Here is a 22,220-nt window from a genome sequence, read left to right as displayed (position 1 = left end):
AAAAGTATTGGACCTCTAAGTGTTTTTTATAGGGCAATGATCAAAGGCATATCTAGTTAGATGACTAAGATGGGATTCAAGAAAGAGATCAATCCAAGTATCAGAAGCAATGGCCCTATTCAACCTTTCCCATACCGAGCAAGTCCCAAGCAGCTATTGCACCAAGTGGAATTAGGCCCCCGGCAGCCCAAGTTTATAAGGCCCGTTTGTCGGACGAAGGTATAAAATTTATAGACTTCTCTATTAATTTTAAAATGTTTACCCCCTTTTTTACCTTTAGAAGAAGTTATGCAATTGGAATCACCAATAAAAAGGAAAGGTAAGCCCAAAGACATAACCATACTAGCCTTAGCCTAAAGGTGTCAGCACTCAATCTCACAAGTACTAGCATAAACTACCCCCAAAACTTAGGTTGGCCCTCATTGTGGAGTAATGGCACCAAAGTCTACCTATCTATTAGAGAGAAAAGGTGATACTGCCAATATCTTCATGCCAACCTACAATGGCTCCTCATGAAAGGCCAAGTGTTGGAATTATGTACACGTCCCACAATAGATCTATCACCCTTTTGATTCTATTCATGGTATTTTTAGAAAGTCTGATTTCCAAAAAGCAACATATAGAAGGACTATGTTGATGATTTTGAGTTTTAGTATAGTTGACAAAGAGGTTTTTGGCTACCCCCGGACAATTCCAAGCTAGAAATTTTATGGCGACTATGAGGATGAAGGGTCTACATTTTTGCCATCCATCATAGGAATTTTAACAGCCACAACATTAGACCCTTCATACTAATCACTAGAAGAGGGATCCTCAGGTGGAGGTGACACTAGATTAGGCTCACCCTTTAGGTTGTAATTATAATGAATTACCGACTTTAATTTTTATTAAAAAATATCATGAGATAGAGAAGCATTATCGGCCACAACATTAGAAGCAACAACCTCTTTTCCTTTGCAGATTTGATCTCCGAGTGCGTCAGCGCCTTAAAAAGCCTCCAGACTATTTTTTGAGTGTATACTATGGAGAAACATTGTCGAGGGGTAGAAGATATTGTTGTTGCATTCTTTTGGCTTCAGCTCTCTTGTGTAGATTCCTCTAGAATTAGTACCTTGATTTGCGGGGGAGATTTGATCTCAAAGATGAAGTTATCTTTTGAGATTTAGCTGGAGACCGCTTCCTTTTTTTTCTTTGCTGATGAAGTAGCCACAACCTCAATAGCTATTGTAAATGCCATCGTGATTTTCATGTTTTGAGGATCTAACCTCTTTTCCATATTTGCAACCAATAAAGGAGCAAACCAGGATCCCAAGTCCTCCTGAGGTGGAAACTTTGACCCTGGAGGCACCTTTGGAGGGGATTTCTTTGACACCTATTTTGCGTGCACCATCCTCCAGGTTCTTGGCCAGTCGAAGGGTTTGGAGTAGGCGATCTTCTATTCCCAACCAGTTCAGATGTAGTAATAGGAACCTTTACTGCATGAATACAAAGCTTGTAAATAAGCTTGGCATCAGCATCTGTGGCTATCGGGCATCCATAAGATTCACCTGTACACTACAATAGCCCATAAGAGTAACAGATTTTTGATAGTTCTTCATAAGTGAACTGTTGCCACAAAACATAATCATCCGCCTGCACTTTGGCACCCGAGCAGATAGGCTTGGTGGTGTCGATGAGCACACACCTCCCGGTGAAACCAATTTGAATTGAAGACTCCATCCATTCATCTAGGAACAGTAGAGTTCCTATGACTGAAACAATCTTTGAAATTTTTTCTTTCTCCCAAAGTTCCAGTGGCAAGTTCGGAAGCTAAATCTATACTCCAGCATGTCAGATCGAGTCCCTACCAAGCCTGAAATTCCGCCTCCAACTCTAGTGCCAAGAGTTGGCATGCTAGGGACCAAGGCCCCATCGCAAGGACACAATTCTTGACCTCTTCCAAAGGTAGATCAAAGAGTAGCATCCCTTCAGAGAGAGGTGAGACATGGAGGTCTCCCTCTACATTCCACTGAGCTCGTATCTCATATTGCACAAAGTCAAGAAGAAAACCTCATCCGAGAAACTTACCCAAGAGAGAATCTTTTCACTCACTAGAGAACTGTTGGATCTCCTTCACACTATCATTGAATTGAGTTTCAAGCATCGCGATCACCTCATCGGTCACCTTCAAAGTTTTCATTGAAAGCATCGGCCACCTTGGACCACCTACAACCAAGATTTTTCTGTTTTCATTTTCTTAGGACCAATTCACTGTGAAAAACTCCGTAGAGGCGAGACATTCGCATCCTTGGTTGACGGATTCAACCTCTTGGATGCACCCAACGAGGAAGCCCTTGCTGGAGATGGCCGATTAAGGTCCATCTCAGCTGATTTCCCTTCCACCAATGTGCTCGGCAATCTTCCATCATCATACCTTGCTTTGTTACATCATTTATTCCAGCGCCATCAAGCATCATCAGGATGACCACAATGAGCCTAGAGAAAACTTTGATCTCATCACATCCAAAGCCAATTCTCTGTTTTCTTTAAAGCTAGGGTCCATGTCAATATGTATGAGCTGCATTAATTTTTAGGGGTCTTAGTGGTAGGTATCTAAAGTTTTTGATTCCATATGGATGCAAGAATGACTTCCACGGTGCACAACGAGAAAATAAAAATGTAAAAATAAACTTATAATAAAAGAATAAATAAATAATTTTATAGAAAATAAAATAAAAATAAAGTAAAAATAGAAAATATTTAATAGTTAATGACCGTTTCCTGATACCGATCGGTACTTTAGCTCTTTTAATTGCTTCGATCACTGTGACATTGATTGGAGTGCAACTTTTTTCTAATTTTTTCGCTTGTCAGGGCTCAAGCAAAAAAAATAATTAACAAGGTTTTCAATTTTCTAAAATAATTACTAAGAGTTTCTGGATTTTTTTTTAAAAAAAGACACCAAATAGGGCCTAAATTATCCAAATCCTCAGCTTGTAAAAGATATTTGCCTCAGGGGTTGGTGAAGATACAAATAACTTTGTCTTAACATCTGATATAGGCCAATCTAGTTGTCTTTCCCATCCTTTGGACAAACATTACGTGGATATCCGTATGATTTCTCCTTTCATGATTAACCTGATTTATGGCCAAAGCAACTGCAAACTAGATGTGAGAGTTGGATCACAAAAAGTACTTGATCACTATATCAGGACACTGAAGTGACATAAGGATCTTCTTTTCCCTTGTTTCCACATCATTGATTGCCCAAAAAATTTGCGCAGCAAAACAACTTGTTTGAGATAAGAACTTGAGATTTGTTGGACATATAGATGCATGTAGCTAATGAAACTTTTGGAAATCATGAAACTGTTGGAAATTCCCAGCTACAACAAGTCTTCTTCTTCTTCTTCTTTTTTCCTCCTCTCTCTCTCTCTCTCTCTCTCTCTCTCTCTCTCTCTCTCTCTCTCTCTCTCTCTCTCTCTCTCTCTCCATTTTTTTTTTCTTTTGGTTGGTAAAAGCGGCTACTCATTTTATATAACTCTAATGTGAGTACAACCTGCCAGATCGCGGAAAAGTAAAAAATACAAAGGAGGAGGGACGTCTGATATGGACGTCCAAAGAAAATCCCTGGAATGCCGGGCAACAAAGAAGGCGACCCGGTCTGCTGCTCTGTTCGCCTCCCTAAACACGTGTCCAATCTGAACATCACCAATCAAATAGGCCATCCTACGAGTCTTCCGGATGAGGGGATGACCATTCCCAAACCGATTTGCCCCCCGGAGCCAGTCGATAACCATAGATGAGTCTCCCTCAAGGCAGACCCGCTCCACACTTAGTACCTGCCACACATAAGATATGCCCTCCCAAGCAGCCCGCAGCTCTGCCCCGACCACTATGAGTCCTGGCGTGCGCCGCCCTCCTGCTACAATCATCCTATCAAGGTGGTCCCTGATTACAAATCCAACTCCTCCAGTCACACCATCCACTGACCGACTGCCGTCGAAATTTACTTTGAGATAGCCAAGGGGTGGGGGTACCCAAGAAACAAGGGCAAATCGGGGCGCTGAAGCGACATGAGAAGTACCCTAGATGTCCATGGCTATCTCAGAAGAAAACCCAACGGTAGCTGTGAGAACCTCTCTCGCATATAGCGTCGCTCTATCCACCACCATCCTCGGAGGCGACCTTCTCCCCTCAAACAGGCCGGCATTCCTGTCCAACCAGATATAGTAGAACAAGTATGCCATAAAAATTCCTGCCTCAGCAGATCTGGAACTCCGCATGGAAGCTCTCAGCAAATGAATCATATCCTTTCGAGTATTTACAGCAAGTCTATCATTCTCTTCCTTTTCCTTTCTTTCCAGCGTATATATATATTTTTTCGAGTTTCTTGCCTCACATTTTCTTAGTAATGCATTGTGGTTCGTCCTGAGTATTTACTTGGCCATCAACTTATTTCTGTCACTCACTTTTTTCTATATCATTACTATTTTATAAATTTCAACACGGCATTTGCTTAAGTTTTTAGACTTCGGCTGGGAAAGAGGACCGGCTGAGCCTTTTGCTAGAATGTTTGCTCGTTTCTCTTCATGTGCCTGCGGTTTACGAGAGAGAGAAGACAAACGAGTGTTCTGTCGAGAAAGTGGATATATCTGTGGATCAATATAATTAATTTAAATTTTGAAATGTCCCTCTGGCCACCTGTGTTTCATTACTCAATAGTGTAAGATGGTTCATGCAGCTTTATTGGAGTCGCACAATTGACACATCAAGGATTCAATTTTGCCTCTACTCTGATCATTTGAACTATCTTGACTTGTAATTAGTACTGCAGTTTCTACTGGTGTAGAAAACCTTGAGGTTAATGTCCAGGCAGATATGATCTATCTCACTGAGAACAGGATTACAGAGTAGGGATTCTTCCTCACTTTCTTGCTAACCAATCATTGCAGTGTAAACATTGAGCTTAATGTCCAGAATCTTGCCACCTTTTCTTTTTTTTCAATGGTGGAAACTCTATAAGAGTCATTTGCATGAGGATAAGGGCTCTGTTATCCACGATTCCCTTACTAGTCTTCCTTATGAGCTTCCTCTCTAGAAAGCTACCAAAACAAAAGAATTGTGCTTCTAATTTCCTCTCCATCTCTAGCAAAACTGTGGGAAGGACTTCCACAAAAGGTTAACTTGAAGAGAAATGGAAGAAGGATAAACATGGGGGGCGAGAACGAAAAGGGATCAATCCATATAGCCTAAGAAGCCCAAGCATACCACACATCAAGCAGCTAAGATCTGGCCTAAACCCAACATAACATCCAAGATTCCTAAAATCTGGTTCAGCCCATTAGTTTCTATGCTTAGGAATACTCAGCCAAGTGCTTTCTCGTAGCGCCTAGATACGTGTTCGTATCTTGGGTGCCCCACCTCCTAGCTTTCTGAAGGTGAATTTCGATGGCAGTATAACAGACGATGAGAGTGGCGGAGGTGCAGGTTTCGTCATCAGAGACCATGAGTCCATACTTATGGCGGCAGGGAGTCAGCAGATCTTTGATGCCTCGGTGGTATGTGTTGAGCTCAGAGCAACCTAGGATGATACTTTTTTTGCCTAACGGATATTAGGGGCGGACCGACTTATTCTTGAGGGCGACTCGGCCACGGTGATCAACTGGGTCCGAGGTCGGAAGTGTGCTGCTCCTCGACATTCGCAGACTACTATAAAAGTGTGATGATTACAGGCTACACATACCTATAGAAAAAAGAATGGAGCAGCTGATTGGATTGCATACTATGCGGTCCACTATTCTAGCGGATTTGTGTAGACGGACCGGAACAGAGTGTCAGGTTCTTTATCTGCTTTATTGTTATCTAATTTTGTTGGCTACATCCACGTCCGTAGAATGTGAATCGCCGTTTTATCAAAAAAAAAAAAAAATGTCAATTATCAGATCATGCCTCTCGCTTTCTCAATCTCAATCAAATTGTACCTCTCTCATAGAACTTCTAAACAAAATGGATTCCATCTCTTTCTTTAATTCAACATCCAAACAGATTGGACTTTAATTCAGAGTCGACCTCTAAATAAATTGGACTATATCACTAGCTCTTTCCCATCTCTCCCCTCAATAATATAAAGCAATATAAAGTAGATACAGATAGACGGATGGTAAAAGAAGTAAAGAACATCTTATAACAATATCAATTTTTCCTTCCTCCAACTGATTGCAAAAACAATCCAAGGCCCTCACAAGGAAATGGTGTCTCTCTACACAGTTAAAATTGGCAATCGTCTTCGAGCAAGCATTCTCCGGAAGAGGAAATGATGGTATACGGAAGAGGAATGCGTTCCACGGAGGGCATCCCCTCCCGCTCCCGCTACCCCTCCCCTCTCCTTCCCACATCACGCATAGCTCCTGGATCCGGCTCCTTCTACCGCTCCCATCTTTCCCCTCTCCGGCGACCTATGCCGCGCCCGTTCCTTCTCTTCCGGCATCTCAGAGCTTCCATTTTCGGGTGATTTCTCGCAGCCCGCGGGAGGGATCAGCCTCGTGATGTTCGGCGCCCAGATGAGCGCGGAGGAGGCCGAGAGCTTGCATAAGAGGTGAGATCCGGCCCGCTTCAGGCCCCGGAAGCTTGGGGCTTTGGTTGATATTTCTTGAACTTGATCTACTTGCGAAGTGCTGTCTTCTCGATGGGACTGATTTCTTGATACAATGCTGGAGTATGGATTGCGGAAAGCGGTGATTTTTTTTTTTATTTTTTTTATTTTGACTATGCTTTGATTGAATCCAGCATGTTGATTTCTAGATTGGGTTGTGAAATGCTTTTCTGGCGATTTGTTTTTTTACGAATTTTTAATTTCCAATCTGTCTGTTTTATTTTTTTTCCCTGTCTGGTTATTTGTTTTAAGAACCGTTCTTTTGCTGAAAGTTGTACTTTTCTATGCCAACCATCGTAGCTGTCAATGTACTGTATATTCAACATCCATAAATTTGTGCCTTGTGATGGCTGCTAGATATACATGCGCATGTCTAGAAGACAATTGATGTTTCTTAATTGAATTCCCTGTGTTTCTTCATGTTAGTTTTGAAGCCTATGCAATGACAGTGCCTCAACTGAGTTGCACAATTGTACATTCTTCCAGTGCCATTATTCTTGTTGTTTGCTGCCTCTCCATGTCTGTTAATCTCTTCACCTGCTGAGAACTTCCTGGAATCCATTCTACAATTGACATCACGAGAGGCACATTCAATAAAGTAGATAACTTTTGTTGCACTAATATGCACCAACATGATTTGAATTTACCTCAGACTAAAAGGCACCATCTTAAGGGATCCAAGGTGATACCGAGTTACAGTATGGCAGTCAGCAAGAAGGAAGTATGTTTTGTAATTCAAGATTCACTATCTCCATATAGAAGACTCAATCCACTAATCTGAATATTGTAATTTGATTCTCAGATGCCATCCGCCCTTGCACACTTGTTATTCCACATCAAATGTAACTGACAGCCTCATAATCACTGATAAGCAATTTTGAAGGGACCATGTAGCTGGCTGTTGTATCTAAGTGCCCTTGTCAATTTATCCTTTCTTTTTCAGTTTTTGCATTTGCTATACATTCTTTAGATTAATTTGGGACATGTCATTACTGGGCTTTTTATATAAAGAATAGAATTGGCAATCAAAATCTTAATTTAAGGGTTTAGGATTCCTAGCTTCAGTAATCATTTTTCCACGGGCTTATTTGTGCTGCCTGAGATTGGCTTACCAGGCATCCGGCCAAGTCAACAGGCTTCATTCCTTCAAGGAAATGATTGTATCTATTGTAATCTGGTGAGGTCCTTCTTCCCTTCACACGATCATGTAAGAAACAGAAGTTTATGCTCATGGATGGGTTTGCATTTATTTTGTCAGTCAGGCTGGATGTTTAAGGCCCTAAGCTTGCATTGGAAAGGTGGATGTTATTTTAGTTGTGCTTACTTTCTGCAAGCCTTTCTTTGTAGTATGTTTTTTTTTTAAGGGATATGATGGAACTCTGGTTTGCCCAGAAAGACTAATGGAATAAGTACATGGAGATCATGATGCCATGCAATCAATGCATATTTCTCATATCAGAAGTAAGAGCACATGGAACATTCTGTGCAAAGGGACCTAGTCCACCTTGTCATAACAATTAATTGTATGATGTCTCGACTATTTGGTGATTGGTCAGGTGCTGAAAGTTTTAAGGTAATTAAGTACCTTTTTTAGTTTCGTTGTGATTCTAGGAATATTTTGAGTGCTATTGTAGCTGGGTTGGCCTTATGAGTTTATGACATGTCACACAAAATATATAACTAAACATGTCATTTCAAATTTAATCATATGAATCCATGGCATTAGTAGTTTCAGTTTTAATATGCTGGACTCTAAAAAGGTTGAAAATAGAATGTGAGGTTAAGAAAATTTTAGTTCCATCTTTGATTGTCTTAAAAGTCAAAGTTTTCATGGTCCAAACTCCTCATCTAGATGGTGATAGTGCATATTGCTTCTTCTTTGTGCTGGTTTAAACCTAGTTGGTAACCTGTAGTAATCTCATTGATGACAACCCCACTATTTTCCCTTTAACTGCTGATCTTTTTGAAGTCCTTCAGCAATGCGGTAGCTAGAAGGCTATTGCACACTGAACTAGAGAAAACTGCCACTTTTGCTGCTTTATATTACATTACAAATGTAATTTGTCACTTCATTTTGTTGTTGTAATACTTGAATTTCATTTATCAGCACAATATATTGCTCAAGCATTATATTATATATGTATACAGCTATTGCCTTTTTTTTTTAATTATCTAATTCTTAGTCTGTGATATTTGTAATTACTTTTTCTTTGAGATTCTAATATCTGCATAAACTTGTTCATGTAGTTTGTTGAGCAAGAACAGAGATACCTTAACAACTAAACAATAGTTTATATCTAACAAAGTTTGAACAATTGATGATGCACTCCATACTTGATGAATGATATTATTTGAAGTCCGAATTTCTCTACATAACAGTTACCAACATTTTTGGAAAACCAAGCCATCAATCAAAAACTAGCGAACCCAGCAACTTACCACCATTAAAGGTTAATATCAAGGTTTGCCATACCGGTCGGTATCGTACCATATCGAGCGTATCGTACCGGTACCAAACCGGTACGTACTTTCATACCGTACCAACACTCGGTATGCCTTGCCATCTCTACTATACCGCATACCGACATTGTAACGGGATGATAGATATGGGGTTTGGTACTTGGACGGCGAACCTTAGTTAATATCGACCTCAACCAACACCTGAAGATGCTTGGTGAGCAACATGCAAAGTAGGTTGGGAAATCCATTGTGAGGCATGTTATTTCATTCTCACGTGCTATTGAATTAATGAAGGTCCAAATAAATCTATTATACAAGATTTTTCTTATCATTGTCTTTGTAGTTATCTCAAATATCATACTATAGAATTATACATAAACTGAGTGTCTTGATCTAACACCATTAATCCCTGAATGATTTTATTCTTATCAGATATGTTTAAATATGTTTAACATTTGTGTAGAATGTATTCATTTCATGTGTATTATGCTCATTTCTTTTACATGATTCTTTGCAGAAATGGATATGTTCAATGTTGTGCCTCCAATAGCTAGTTCTGATCCAGTCCAGAAGCAAACTTCAGATGGGTCAGAGGGAGGGAAATATGTGTGGTGGTTGATAATTGTATTTTTTGTATTGCTAGTTATCACAATATTATATTACTATTGTCGCGGTTGGTTAATTAGAATTCAAGACAATGAAGAGAGATCTAGGAGAGGTGGATTGGACTTGAGAGAGATTGAATTATTTCCAACATCTTCATATTTATCTCGAGAGACAAAATCATTAGTTGATGAGGTTTGGGGTAGTGATGAGAGAGATCATGAGGATATAGAGAGTTGTGCTATATGTTCTTCAGGGTTCAAGTTTGGAGAAATGATTCGAACATTGCCATGTAGCCACTTTTATCATACAGACTGTGTTAACAAATGGTTGATGACTAGAGCAACATGTCCGCTATGCCGGCGTAATTTTTCACAATAGCTTGTATGAGTGCAATACGTGCTTCATGTTAGATGGCATGCTTAATAGTAGTGCACTCATACAAGCTAGTGTAAAAAATCTTACTAGTATTGCAACTCTGGTCATCTATCATCTATTAATGCAGAATGTGGTATAAATACCTACATAGCATTGTTTGAATCATTTCTTCAAATTTGAACTCTGAAAAATATGTAGCACAACTGTATCCTCGTACTCTTTCATTGCTACCCACACTGTCATCAACTAATAATTCTCTCTCGAGCTAAGCATGAAGATGTTGCGAATAATTTTCTCTCTCTCACGTACAATCTGCATCTCCTGGATCTCTCGTTATTATCTTGAGTTCTAACTATCCTAAAACAACAATATAAATACAATGCCTTGGATAATCTAATTTTTAATACCTTGGTTTCAAATTTGAAATATTGGAATCCAGACATGATTTTGGAGTTGAATTGAATGTTTTAAACCAATAGTCTATGACATTTTTTGCATCTGAATCCATATCTATTATGATCTTGGTCATGTTTGGATTTTGCATTCCTTAATCATATTTTGTTTCTACTCATATGGGATTGTCTTTGATAACCTTTGTTACCACAAACAAATAATTGCATTCAGCATGATCAAAAAATTAAGACCCCTGAGGATGCTTGATAATATTTAGCAATGAAATTAGTATTTTCCAAATCAATGATTCTTATCATAGGCAAAGAAGATGTCTTGCCCTCATTATGGATCCTTACATAATTGAAGTCCTTAATGGAGGATCGTTTGTTTGGTTCCATGATGATCTTTTGTTTTTATTTTTTGATTTGTTTGCTGAGGAAGTGGTATATAGAATAGATAGCTATTCGCGACTATCTAGGGTGGATTGACTACCTTGTATGTGTTACTTTTATGAAGTCGGTTTTTAGATTTTGGATACTGAATAGGTTACCAACTGTGGCCTTTTTGCCACTAGAATCTTCTTGATAGTCAATACTTTGCAGTTACTTTGTAGTACGTAGATGACTGTTCGTAAGCCAAGTTTTATGAGATGGAGTATTTTGTGATTGCTAGTTCTTGCTTTGGGGCATCTCAGGGGTAAATGTAATGTTGATCAGAGCACTTATTTTGTTGGTGTGTGAATATAAAAATACCTTTTGGCCCTGTAGGAAGTCAGAGTGTTTTATCGTGGCTTGGCGTTGTGCCGATGTTTCTTATATAAAAGGGCTTAAACTGTGTCAATCAAGAGGTGGTGCACAAATTGATGTGGAATCAAGATTTGTCGTACCAGATAGGATCAGTGCATACCGATCGTATACCAGTATGAATCGATATATGCGATACAAAGAGCGTGCCGATACTTGGTACGTCAAAATCTTTCACACCAAGGGTGTCAAACAGCTGCACTCATTCCAAGCCGAACTATGGCAGTCACATGTGACTTTGCATGGAGAACTTCTTGTAGAAGAATTCACTTTGTCCGCAGCTAAGCAGACGCCATAGCCAGCCAGTGCTTATTTCATATACACATTGACTCTTCTTAGCAAATGTTAAAAGATTTATTTTGGCAGATTGGTTTTGATTTTACGTGTGTATATTTGGTAAAAGGACATGATGGTGCTTTTGATTTTGTTTAAGATCTGGTAAAGAGGCATGATATGGCTATTAGTTATGGTGGTTAATCCATTTCACAAATAAATTCAAGCACTTATAATGCTGTTCATCTAGGGTTTAGGGTTATGGGATCAAGCCCCATTTTTATTCCTCCAGCACAGCTCTCATTTCTGTTTGTATTATTGACTTTCATATATTTAACTCTATGATTGCTTAATCTGATTGTACCTGCATATTATAATTTCACCAAATGTTCCCCCCTCTGAAGAAAAGGCTACTTAGAATTTGTTCAATTAACTTTGCACCACCATGCACATTGCTTAGACTTTGTGTTTATGCCAATTTATGCTAAAATATTCTCCGACACGCATGATAAGAACATAGTTCTGTGGAAGCTTCTCTCTTGCAGAGTCTCTGTTGTCGCGTTACAACCAAGTATGAACTATGTTACGTGATTTTATATACAGAATGCCTGGTCACATGTGTACAATAACTCCAAACATGTGTTAGCTACAAACAGAAGGTTTAAATATGCCACAATCCTTCCAAACGTTCAACAGCAATTCACCATCTGCAGATCCCTGGTTTCTCTGTTCGACATAGAGTTACCATCTCATCGTACTTCGAAGCATAGACAAACCCCCACAGCTGCAATGTACAGAAAATTAATTTTAATAACTAGATTAATGTCTAAGAATTGAGGCATTACTGTTAGCACATATACTAAGCACGCAGTTGTACCTCAACCTCCTTGACCCCAAAGTCTTCGGAGTGTGCAAGACAGGAATTGCCAAAAGTTTCTGAAGTTGAACTCGACCCGTTCAACCTTTTAAACAGATTTTTTTTTTAAAAAAAAAGATATAAATATTTGAGCATAATCTAGCCTGACATAGGAATTACCTCAAGTGCAAATATGTACATCAGATGTAAATAAAAATATTAAATACATGTAAAAGGGCAGGAAGCTCACAGATCTCCATCCAAGTATAGCGCAAAATGACCACCTCCACCCAGGGCCAAGGAATCAGTTGAGCACAAAGTAAAGTAATGATTAGCACCTGCAAGGTCAAAAAGTTAGACCATGCCTTGGTGTTTTAGCTCAGCAGAATCTCAATTAAGGCAAACTCAAGCGTTCATCCTTGGTGATAGCTCACCTCTAACAAAGGATTAGTTGAGGATGTGGAAAAACGAATTCACCATACCAATAAATTTATTAGTTTTCCACCTTGCCTCTACTAGATGATAGAGACATGGGGTAGGAAAACAATTGCCCGCATTGGCTGTTAATACCAAAGGCCACGGAATGCTTCTTATTCATGGATGATATTATTTTGGTTGATGCAATAATAGAAAGGTAAATCAATCGATTTATTTATTTTTCTACCTTGCGTCTAATAGATGACAGAAACAAGGGGTAGGATAACCATTGCCAGTGCATTGGTTGTTAATACTAAAGGCCACGAGATGCTTCTTATTCATAGATGATATTGTTTTGGTTGATGCAATAATAGAAAGGTAAGTTCTAGAGTAGAAATAGAATGTGTTTTAAAGAATCAACATTTAAGAGGTAACCAGACCATGACAGAGTACATAGCATGATTGCCGGAAATCCGGGTAAACATGAAGCATATATTGACGGAAAAGAGATCTTATCAACTTTCCCTCTTTTTTTGTCACCAGTCCTAATATATGATTACAGAGATCAGATAAGAAAATATAAGGTAATTCAGGTTAAGATGCCTGTTAACTGTCCTGTGAACGGTAATTACCAGTAGAAGTAAAAGAAACGTTTCCACAATTTTGTGACCATCAGAGTAACTATGTGATAAAAGTGGGCTCATAAGCAAAAGATGAGTCAAGCAAAACTGACGTTGAAGTGTGCAAGTGGCAAGCCTGTGCATTCAACAAAAGTATTGAACTAAAAACGTTTTGATCTAAGAATGCTAGATAAGAGTTAGGATAGAGCAGTATTATCAAGAAAGGATGAATTGATGAATGTTCTGTCACAAAATATAGTGAGACAGGTTCTGGATTTAGGTTGAAACCAAAGGTGGTCGAGACCCAAGATTTTATGTTTCAGCCAAAATCAGTTAATTTTCAGCCAAGATCAAGCCAGAACAAAAAAAAAAAGTTGCCAAAAAACATAATTCGGAACAGGAGTCTCCTTGGAACTGCATCTGGGAAGCATATTTGATTTGCCTACCACATGGATGACAGGTCAGCCAAATTAAGATAGTGAAGAAAGAAACAAAACTCCCAGTAGCATGACCTCTCGTCATCCCCTCAAATCACTCATTGACACTCAACAAGAGACATATGATCTCACCGAGAGAGAGAGAGAGAGTTGGGGGGTGGTGTGGGGGACACAACCATTGGCACAGTTCTTCATTATTCTGACTGCCATGCTCCAAACCCCAAAGAACAAACTGAGAAGGGGGAAGATGGAGTCAAAGCAGGAGGTAAAGACAAAAGGGATTGCTTTTCTTTCTCCACTTAAAATTTTTTGATAAATAACCATCTACTTTTGTATTGCAACCCTTGTTTCATGCAAGCATAATGAAAGAGAAAGTAAGAGTATCGTCCATATAAGAGATAAGAGTTTATTTGTACAAGTACATCATATGGGTTCTAAACAGCCATTATTTACTGAATTACCAGATGTATAAAATCAAGTAGGTTCTTTGTGGTTTCCCCTTTTTCTCTAGCATCCCATATATTTGTTATAAGTCTATAAGTTTGTTTCCAAGTTTCACGCTTTTGGATATCCTTTTGACTATTATTTACCGATTCCCACTAACATAACACTTTCTATATTCATTTCCCTTGGCGGCAACTACAATTGTAACTGAAACCTAATTTTGCGTTTCAGCCAGTTCCCACCAAGATTGGCTGGTTTTGGGCCATTCAGTTATCTAAGCCAGCTTTAGTTGAAATTTATCAAAATTAGCTATGAATGGTTCTTTAAATTTTATTTTGGTGCTTACCGTCATATTGAGGTTATTTTCTATTACTTTGACTACATACTTATAGTATCAATTTCTAACAGTTTGATTTTTTTTATTTCTTGATTTTTACTTTCATTGGCCAAGGCCTCATACAAGACCCATATTGTAGTACTTTACAAAGGCCAAAGCAAACAACCAAATAGAAGATGCTACTACTCATAGTAATGATATCCTTTTTTCATATAAAATCAAATATAACATAATAACTGCACACATTTAATTAAATAGTGAGATGACCATAAAAAAAAGAAAGAAGTGCCCAAATTCAGTTTATCTATTTAAAATTATATTAAAAATGGTGGGAAGAAAAATTTGAATGCACCGGGCATAAAAAGCTTCACAGCTGCTACATAAAGTGAATTTTCGAACAACTTTAGTTCAACAAGTAATATGTCCACAACATAAAGTACTAGTATAGTTCATGAATTTTATTGACACACAACATTAACTTCCACATAAAAATTATTTTGAAAATATGCATACACTGAACCAGTGTATCATGAAATATTCTAAATGTCCTCTAATATCTTTTCTTAATTTCTTTTTTCTTTCTTCTAGTTTCTCAACTTCTTGAACTTTTTAAAGATTTTCGTGACTGAAACTCCTTTATCTTAGACTGAAACTCCAAGATTCCAAAAGCGCAACCCCACAGAATCCAAAACCAAAAGTGAAACTAAAACCAAATATTCAAAGTCTCAAACCTTGTCGAGACCACCTCAACGGAGGTATGAGATTTAACCAGAGAACCTGCAGCCTAAGAAATATCTCCTACATTTTAGGTAATCATTTAGTAGACAAAAAGGACAGTAGTAGTGACCAAATGGATGTGGACTGATGTGGACTACCTGTAGGACGATATATGACAGGATGGCTTGACAGATTGGTGAAAACAAAGCTTCTATTTGTACCCTGCAAGAACCCAAATAAGTGCAACATAAAAAAGTAGAAGTAAATCAGAAACTGTTCAATAAATGTCAATAATAGATAATCAAGGAACAACATAAATTTCCAGCCTCCAGCACCTGATACTTTTTCCTATTGGTAGGGCACAATGGTGCCTCCACTAAGCCACCAAAAACTGCACCTTTTTGATCCCCAACAACCTGAGAAGGAAAATAAATATATACAAAGTGATCATAGAAAGAGGCTTGAAATTTTATGGTGCAGGACAGAATATGAAAAAGCATCATTCGCAATCATGATATATAATAAAGAACCTGCAGAATATTAAAATATTTCGAATTTGATAAGATCATACTACAATAAATTTTATGCTGGAAATAAGAGCAAATGGAGAATAGGCATACAGCTTAGGTCATACAAATTTAAGTGAACACACATTACTAAAATTAGCCACATTCAATAAATCCTGCAACCGCATGATTGGAATCCTGGCTCATACTACAATAGCTTTTTAAGCTTACAATCAAAAGCATACTCAAATTTAAGTACTTTTACAGATTGTCAACTGAATTCCATCTACTTAAGAGTTAGAATATGAAGCCATCGCACCTATCAAAACTTTGTAGCAGTTACATTCTTCACAAATCAATACTATTCTGATATCATTAACATTCTTCACAAATTGATGAATGAAATATTATGAAAACCCTTTTTTCTGTTTCTTCTAAATATTTCTGACTGCAAAAGGAACAAATCTCAGGGGTGGAAAATGCAACCATTAGCAACCAAATTAACCAAATTCTGAAGAGGTAATATGGGAGTGTACCAACAGAGAGTAGCCAGGGCAAAGCATGCTTCTTCTGTACAAAGTTGATAGGGATATCCCATGCCTCCAAGTACTGCATCAGACGAGAAGAGATTACATAAGCACCGCAATTTATTCTCACAAAAATACAGATATGAGGTGCTTGTGTTTATCTACACGATATAGTAACATATAAGGATATGTTTCAGCACCTATAAAGCAGAAGCCAATTCCTCCCCTGGACCAGAGATGGCAGTGCTGCATAAAGAGCATTTCGCAAATCTTCTGAAAGAAGCAATGATGGTTCAGACATGTCTGGTAGACAAAAATGTGATGCAATCTCTTGTGGAACCTTTACAGGCCTCCTCTCATGTTCAACCAGTTTTGATTCATTTACCGCCTTAGTTTTTGGCTCTGAGCTTTGTCTAAAACCACTTAGTTTAGCTGCTTTGTTTATAGCTCTGCCCAGTGATTGCTTGCCTCTGGAAAGTAGACTTTTCTTTCCACTATTTTCCCTGATCTCTGATGCTGAAGCTGCATCTCCCATCTCAGCATGGCGCTCATTTAAATCCTCTACAGGATGACTACCAGTGTCTGATGATGATAAAAGGGAGATGAGGAAGGCAGTAAAAGAGGATGTATCAGGTCCATCTGGATCCCCAGAATCTTCTTCTGAAGCTTCCTTCTCTGTATTTTTCACCCCTTGTCCGTCCACCTAAACAGACAAAATTGATTTATATATTACAGATCTTGAAACATCTCCAGAGTTTCTTCAGGGAAAAAGAAAACATGTTGTTTTTTTTTATTCCTACAATGACAGTAGAAATATCCAAAATATTGGCTTTGTGATACACAGAGATGAAAAAACAAAAAGGATGTAGAAGATAGAATAAAAGATTTAAAAAAGTCTGACAATTATACCTTCATTAAATAAAACTGATGTTTATGTCATCATTAAAGAAACTCGCAATTATATTATTAAGAAAAATCGTGAAATCTCAGGAAAAAAAAATGAGTTTATTCGTAGTTGGCAAGGGTGACGGTTCCACTTATAAAATAGGGAGACATTTTTGGAAACCCTTCATCCTATTCTTCTTCTGTCTTATGTCTGGAAAGCATTTGCAGCGTTTAAAGTATGGAAACATTTTAGAGTGAAAAAGGGATCCATTTTTGTGAGAGTTAGACCAGTGGTGTGATAAGAATTCATTATAGCAACTGTTTTCTAGAATTTTTCACTTGTCCTCTAACTGTAGTTGCAAGCATTTATCATGTCCTTATATAATATTGTCTAATCAAAAAGCTATTTAAGTCTTTTTTGTCATTTTGGCACTGCACAGCATGGGACTTGCCAACCCTTGGCCAACACAAACTGCACCACCAGCACTTAAATCTTTGCCTGTAAGTAGAACTCTTACATATGACTATGGGTCAGGTTGAATAAAAAGAAAGCAATACCACATTCAATCTAGTTCTAAGGAGGGATCATGGGAAACCAGAATCCTTGAAGAAGCTGTACTTGTTTTAACCATATAACAAGGTGAAGCAATTGTCTTAAGGGTGAAGGGAAGCATAAAAGGGATTCTGTAGGGATGTTTTCTATTTCACTCGTCATAAAATTCCCTACTGACAAATAGGGCACATATTGATGCGGTCAAGCCCATCAAGTCCTCAACCCACCCTGCTTTGTAGGAACGCTAAATTGAACAAAGCTCAACAACTCATGGCTAAAACAACATCTTAGACTGAATTTGTGCAAGGCTTGGCCTAGCTTATTCAGTTTATAACCTGTCCTCACTCACTCTATACTTCATATGTATTTTATTCGTTATTAATATGTCAAACACATGAAGTATAACATGACATAAACAAAGCTGTGTTTAAGTTACCCTTAACTCCTTAACTAGCAGATAGAGGTGATCTCATATACTATGTTAATTTCTTGCTTTTTATCGCAATCATTGGAAAGATCACTAAGCTAATCAAATGGCCATGCTAAAATCAAGTTAAATTTAGACTAGTTTAGCATGACAACCTGAGCTTGACCAATTTGGAACTGAGGGCAGCCCATTAGTTGCTCTAGCTCAAGCTAATGATACTTGGGCCAAGCATAGGCTAGGGTATCTTATGCCAAGCTTCAACAATGCTGAAGAATACCTTTCATTTGACCAACTCATCTATGCACCCATAAATGAGATATTATCTTTCAAAAGAAAAAGGGTAATTAAAATTTCAAAGCTTCACATGAGCCCTAGATATGAAAGGATTTTAACATATGATGGTCATTACTCCTTTAAAATTTCCATCGTCCAGCTGTTATTTTGTTACAAAGTAGTTAGCATTTTCCCTGCTAACCTATCAAGAATATTATTTAAATTCAAAACTTTGCATCAACTAGGAAAAATAAATTTTATTTGGTGAATAGTGGTATTGGCAAATAACACTGATATTTTTCCATTGACTATTATTTCCCAATGTAGGGAAAATAACATCCCTTATAAGAGTCATTATTTTGTTCCCGAATAACCTTACCCAAGCAGATCTGGTCAAATAAGGTTTGTTGTAACTTGAAACTGTTACAACAACAGTTTAGAAGGGGCCTTTTATAATGGGATTATAACAAAGCTTGATCAATAATGAAGAGTTCGAATCATAGTCATAATCTGCCGACACAAGGCTAAAATTTGGAGTTACAATTTTAATCTCAGCTGCTATTTTGATATATATGCATATTCTATCTTACCAATTGAGCTTTAATCAAACATAGAAAGGTTGCCTTGCTATTCATGAATGTTTTAGCCTAATTTCCTGATGAGTCGAGAAGTAACTCGATGCTGCAAATTCCATCCTGAGCATGAATCATGACCTTAATATAGTTTAATTTAATGTGCAGATACAAGAAAAGGACAAGATTCCCCAATCCTGTTCACATTTAACCAGTCAAGAAGAAGCCAATATAACAGAAGAACCTATCCATCAGAACTAATAACGTGTAAATAAGGAGGTAAATGCATCGGGTATTGAAAACAACTATTCTGCTCTGAGGACCATTAAAATGATAGACCGGAACTTTCTAGACCAGCATCTATTTCACTCTTCTAAGCACCTATTCTTTAATAGCTTCATTGCTTCTGACTTAGTTTTATACAAAACCCACAAAAACATGATTCACCAACAGTACCTCCTACAAAAATTAGTCATTAGCTGGGATAAAATTCAACATTTAACCATTCTTGCTTGTAAAATAAAGCTTTCATTGGTAAATATGTACATTGTTCCAAGGACAGATTCTGCAAACCTTCAGTAAATCGATTATAGGACATCAACAATATACGAATAATATAACATATAACACGCGAAAGTTAAGAAATGTGAATGAAAGGTAACATTTTGTATGATAATCAAACAAGCATAACACCGAACTTTAACATATAGAAGAAGCCTTTAGCATCATAACAGTGGTTCTTTGCAATCTTTGGACAAGGAAAATTTGAAGTATCTAATGAGAATCCAAGTCTGTCTTTTTAATTAGGAAGATGCATCTTATATCAAGTCCTTAAATTTCCACCAACTTATAGGACTGAACCCAGATTCTTCCACTGCCAGCATGACGAGCCAATATGACAGTCAAAGAAGCATCATTACCACATTATGGTGTTGGCTGGGATCTATTAAATATGTGTTGGAAGTCTAGTATATAGAACCCTGATTTATCCATATACACTTCACTAGACTCAACACCAAAACTTTTGGCTGTGAATAAGCGCGCGCTAGGTTGCTATGGTGCTTCACCTTAAAATGAGACCACTATCTCTTAACACGATATCTATTTATTACCATCATATGCCATTGTAATCTTCCTAATTCAATAAGTGAAATTTATAAAGATTATTATGCTTTCGACATATCATTCCCAGTTTATACTTTCCTCAATCTTGACTCCTGAATTATATGTTTTGGGAAACAAAAGCCTAATGAAATTCCACTTATTGATGATTGACTTCAACTCTCACCCTTACATCTGAGCAACAGACATTACTGTTCCATATGGCCACTGCAAAAGCAAGGGCAGCAATGATATTATGAGAGGAAACATTCAAAATGCATGCTCGGTCTTTCATTTCCCTCGCTTCCTTAGCAACCAAAAAGAGAGCCTTAATTTAGAAAAATAATCACCTAGTGTTACTAGGTCCGTATTTTGTAAATTTTCATGGTCGATCTCATGAGAATAAGGTAGTAGCAGATGTTCAACTGATTCTTTGGTTCTAGTCTTCCACATGTCATGCTAAACTAACACTACATTATTTAGAAGCTAAAAAGAAAAAAGCACCTGCTACCTTCTCTACATTTTCCACTTGCCATCTTTCATTTAATTACCATTCACCTAGTTCAGATTCAGACCAGTGTCTGCAACAAAAGATCAAACTAAAAAAAAAAATTGTAACGCAAAAAATAAAAAAAATAATAATAATCAGCTTACGAAACTATATTCTACACATTTTCCATCGACCATCATTCCTCTAATTACCATTCACCAAGTTCAAATTCATATCCATTCTAACACAAATCAAGCCAAGGTCAAAAAAAAAGAAAAAAAGCCAAGTGCCACTTAGCATATTATACAGCTCAAGAAAGTCCGTTTCTTAAACTCCAGATATTTTAGGTTTTCCAAAATTGCCACCTTGCTATCACGGTCGGTAACATTGGTATCATCCGATACTCCATTCCTCAGCTAGGATTCCTAACGGAGCATAAAATCCCGGAAAGAAGGATTCCTCATAATGTGTTAGACTACCAGAACCAACTAATTTTCTGCAATGCTTAAACCCCCGTACAGACAGTAAGTTTAACCCTAAAGAACGAAACCAAATCACAAATTTCCCAAAACCCAGCATAGGAAACATCAAAACATCTTTCAAGAAAAAGCCAATTGTGGAGCCATAACCTAAGATTGACATGATTTCTACAAACCTAAGCAAAGGAGAAAAAAAGGGAGGAGCATACGGGAGGCTTGGAGGGCTCATCGGAGATGGGATTGAGGATGACGGTGGTCAGATCCGAGACGAGGTGCACTGCTTTGCTCCTTAGTGAGGGCATTTAGCCCATCCAAGAATCTCCCACCAAAAAATTCCTCTTTAGAGAGAGAGGGAAAGGGGTTGTTCTTTCTTTAACATTCGCTTATTTGTGCCTCCGTGGAGGACAAGGGAAGGAAAGAAAAAGTAGAAAGACTGGCGGTGGGGGTGTTTGTGGTTATTGCCTTCAAGAGGATAAAAGGAGCATGCTTCGATGCTCAACATACTTACCTGGCCGCTGGGACCAGATTTTACTTTCACTTCCCGCTGTAAAAAATCAAGGTCCATCTTTCATACCTTTTGTTTTGTGTTTTTTTTTTCTTTCCGCCACGACCTTCCAGCAAAAACTGATTTCGTTCGCTAAAAGAATTTTTCGTTATTAAAATATTTTTTTAAAAAATTAATACTTATATATATCTAAAAAGTATTTTTTATTTTTTATTGATTATAGTAAAATAATATATTTAAGGTTTGATTGAGCACCTTTTTTTGAAAAAAATATATAAATACTCGTTATGCTCTAAATAAAAGAAAAATTTTTACCACATTCTATTGGAAGGATTGAGAGTATTTATTTTTTTAAAAAAATATCCCAATTCTCGGTCAGTAAAAATCGAATATTCTTATATGCTGCATATTTTTATATAAAATATCAAAATTTTATTTTTATGAAAAAATTATTATTATTATTATTTTAACACTCCAACTCAATATAAGATATTTTTCTATTTTTTGTTGGCTATATTTTTTCTTCTTCT

At 37.6% G+C, this 22,220-nt stretch overlaps 1 protein-coding gene and 1 long non-coding RNA gene across 3 annotated transcripts; one reads left to right on the top strand and one right to left on the bottom strand.

Annotated features, from left to right (window-relative positions):
• Positions 1-5,939: 5,939 nt before the first annotated feature.
• Positions 5,940-11,752, top strand: LOC103711328 (uncharacterized). Its single transcript, XR_001879695.5, has 2 exons — positions 5,940-6,577; positions 9,612-11,752. It is a non-coding gene; the product is annotated as an uncharacterized LOC103711328 (long non-coding RNA).
• A 312-nt stretch (positions 11,753-12,064) lies between these two features.
• On the bottom strand, positions 12,065-21,654 carry LOC103711327 (TLD-domain containing nucleolar protein). 2 transcript variants are annotated; one of them, XM_008797434.5, is made up of 8 exons: positions 21,395-21,653; positions 16,606-17,108; positions 16,415-16,487; positions 15,708-15,788; positions 15,531-15,594; positions 12,651-12,738; positions 12,422-12,506; positions 12,065-12,328 (listed from the first exon to the last, which is right to left on the bottom strand). In XM_008797434.5, the coding sequence occupies exons 1-8, from the start codon at positions 21,485-21,487 to the stop codon at positions 12,245-12,247; spliced, it is 1,071 nt and encodes a 356-aa protein (XP_008795656.4). In that variant the 5' UTR covers positions 21,488-21,653; the 3' UTR covers positions 12,065-12,244. The 2 variants fall into 2 exon arrangements, with proteins under 2 accessions (XP_008795656.4, XP_088557588.2); XM_088701462.2 differs by lacking the exon at positions 12,422-12,506 and having other exon boundaries at positions 21,395-21,654.
• Positions 21,655-22,220: the final 566 nt, after the last annotated feature.

This window comes from Phoenix dactylifera, chromosome 7 (assembly GCF_051530095.1).
Source record: "Phoenix dactylifera cultivar Ajwa chromosome 7, Ajwa_hap1_PhDact_Kaust_v1.1, whole genome shotgun sequence".
NCBI lineage: Eukaryota > Viridiplantae > Streptophyta > Magnoliopsida > Arecales > Arecaceae > Phoenix > Phoenix dactylifera.
The sequence above is the reverse complement of the archived record's forward strand: the minus strand, read 5'-3'. Positions and strand labels throughout refer to the sequence as shown.

Bases quoted from the DNA above. Each gene is read 5' to 3' on its own strand.
- LOC103711327 (XM_008797434.5), bottom strand. From the start codon at position 21,487: ATGCCCTCACTAAGGAGCAAAGCAGTGCACCTCGTCTCGGATCTGACC. The intron at 17,109-21,394 runs GTATGCTCCTCC...TTGTCTGTTTAG, and splicing joins ATGAGCCCTCCAAGCCTCCC to GTGGACGGACAAGGGGTGAA. The intron at 12,329-12,421 runs GTACAACTGCGT...TGTACATTGCAG, and splicing joins TTGGGGTCAAGGAGGTTGAG to CTGTGGGGGTTTGTCTATGC.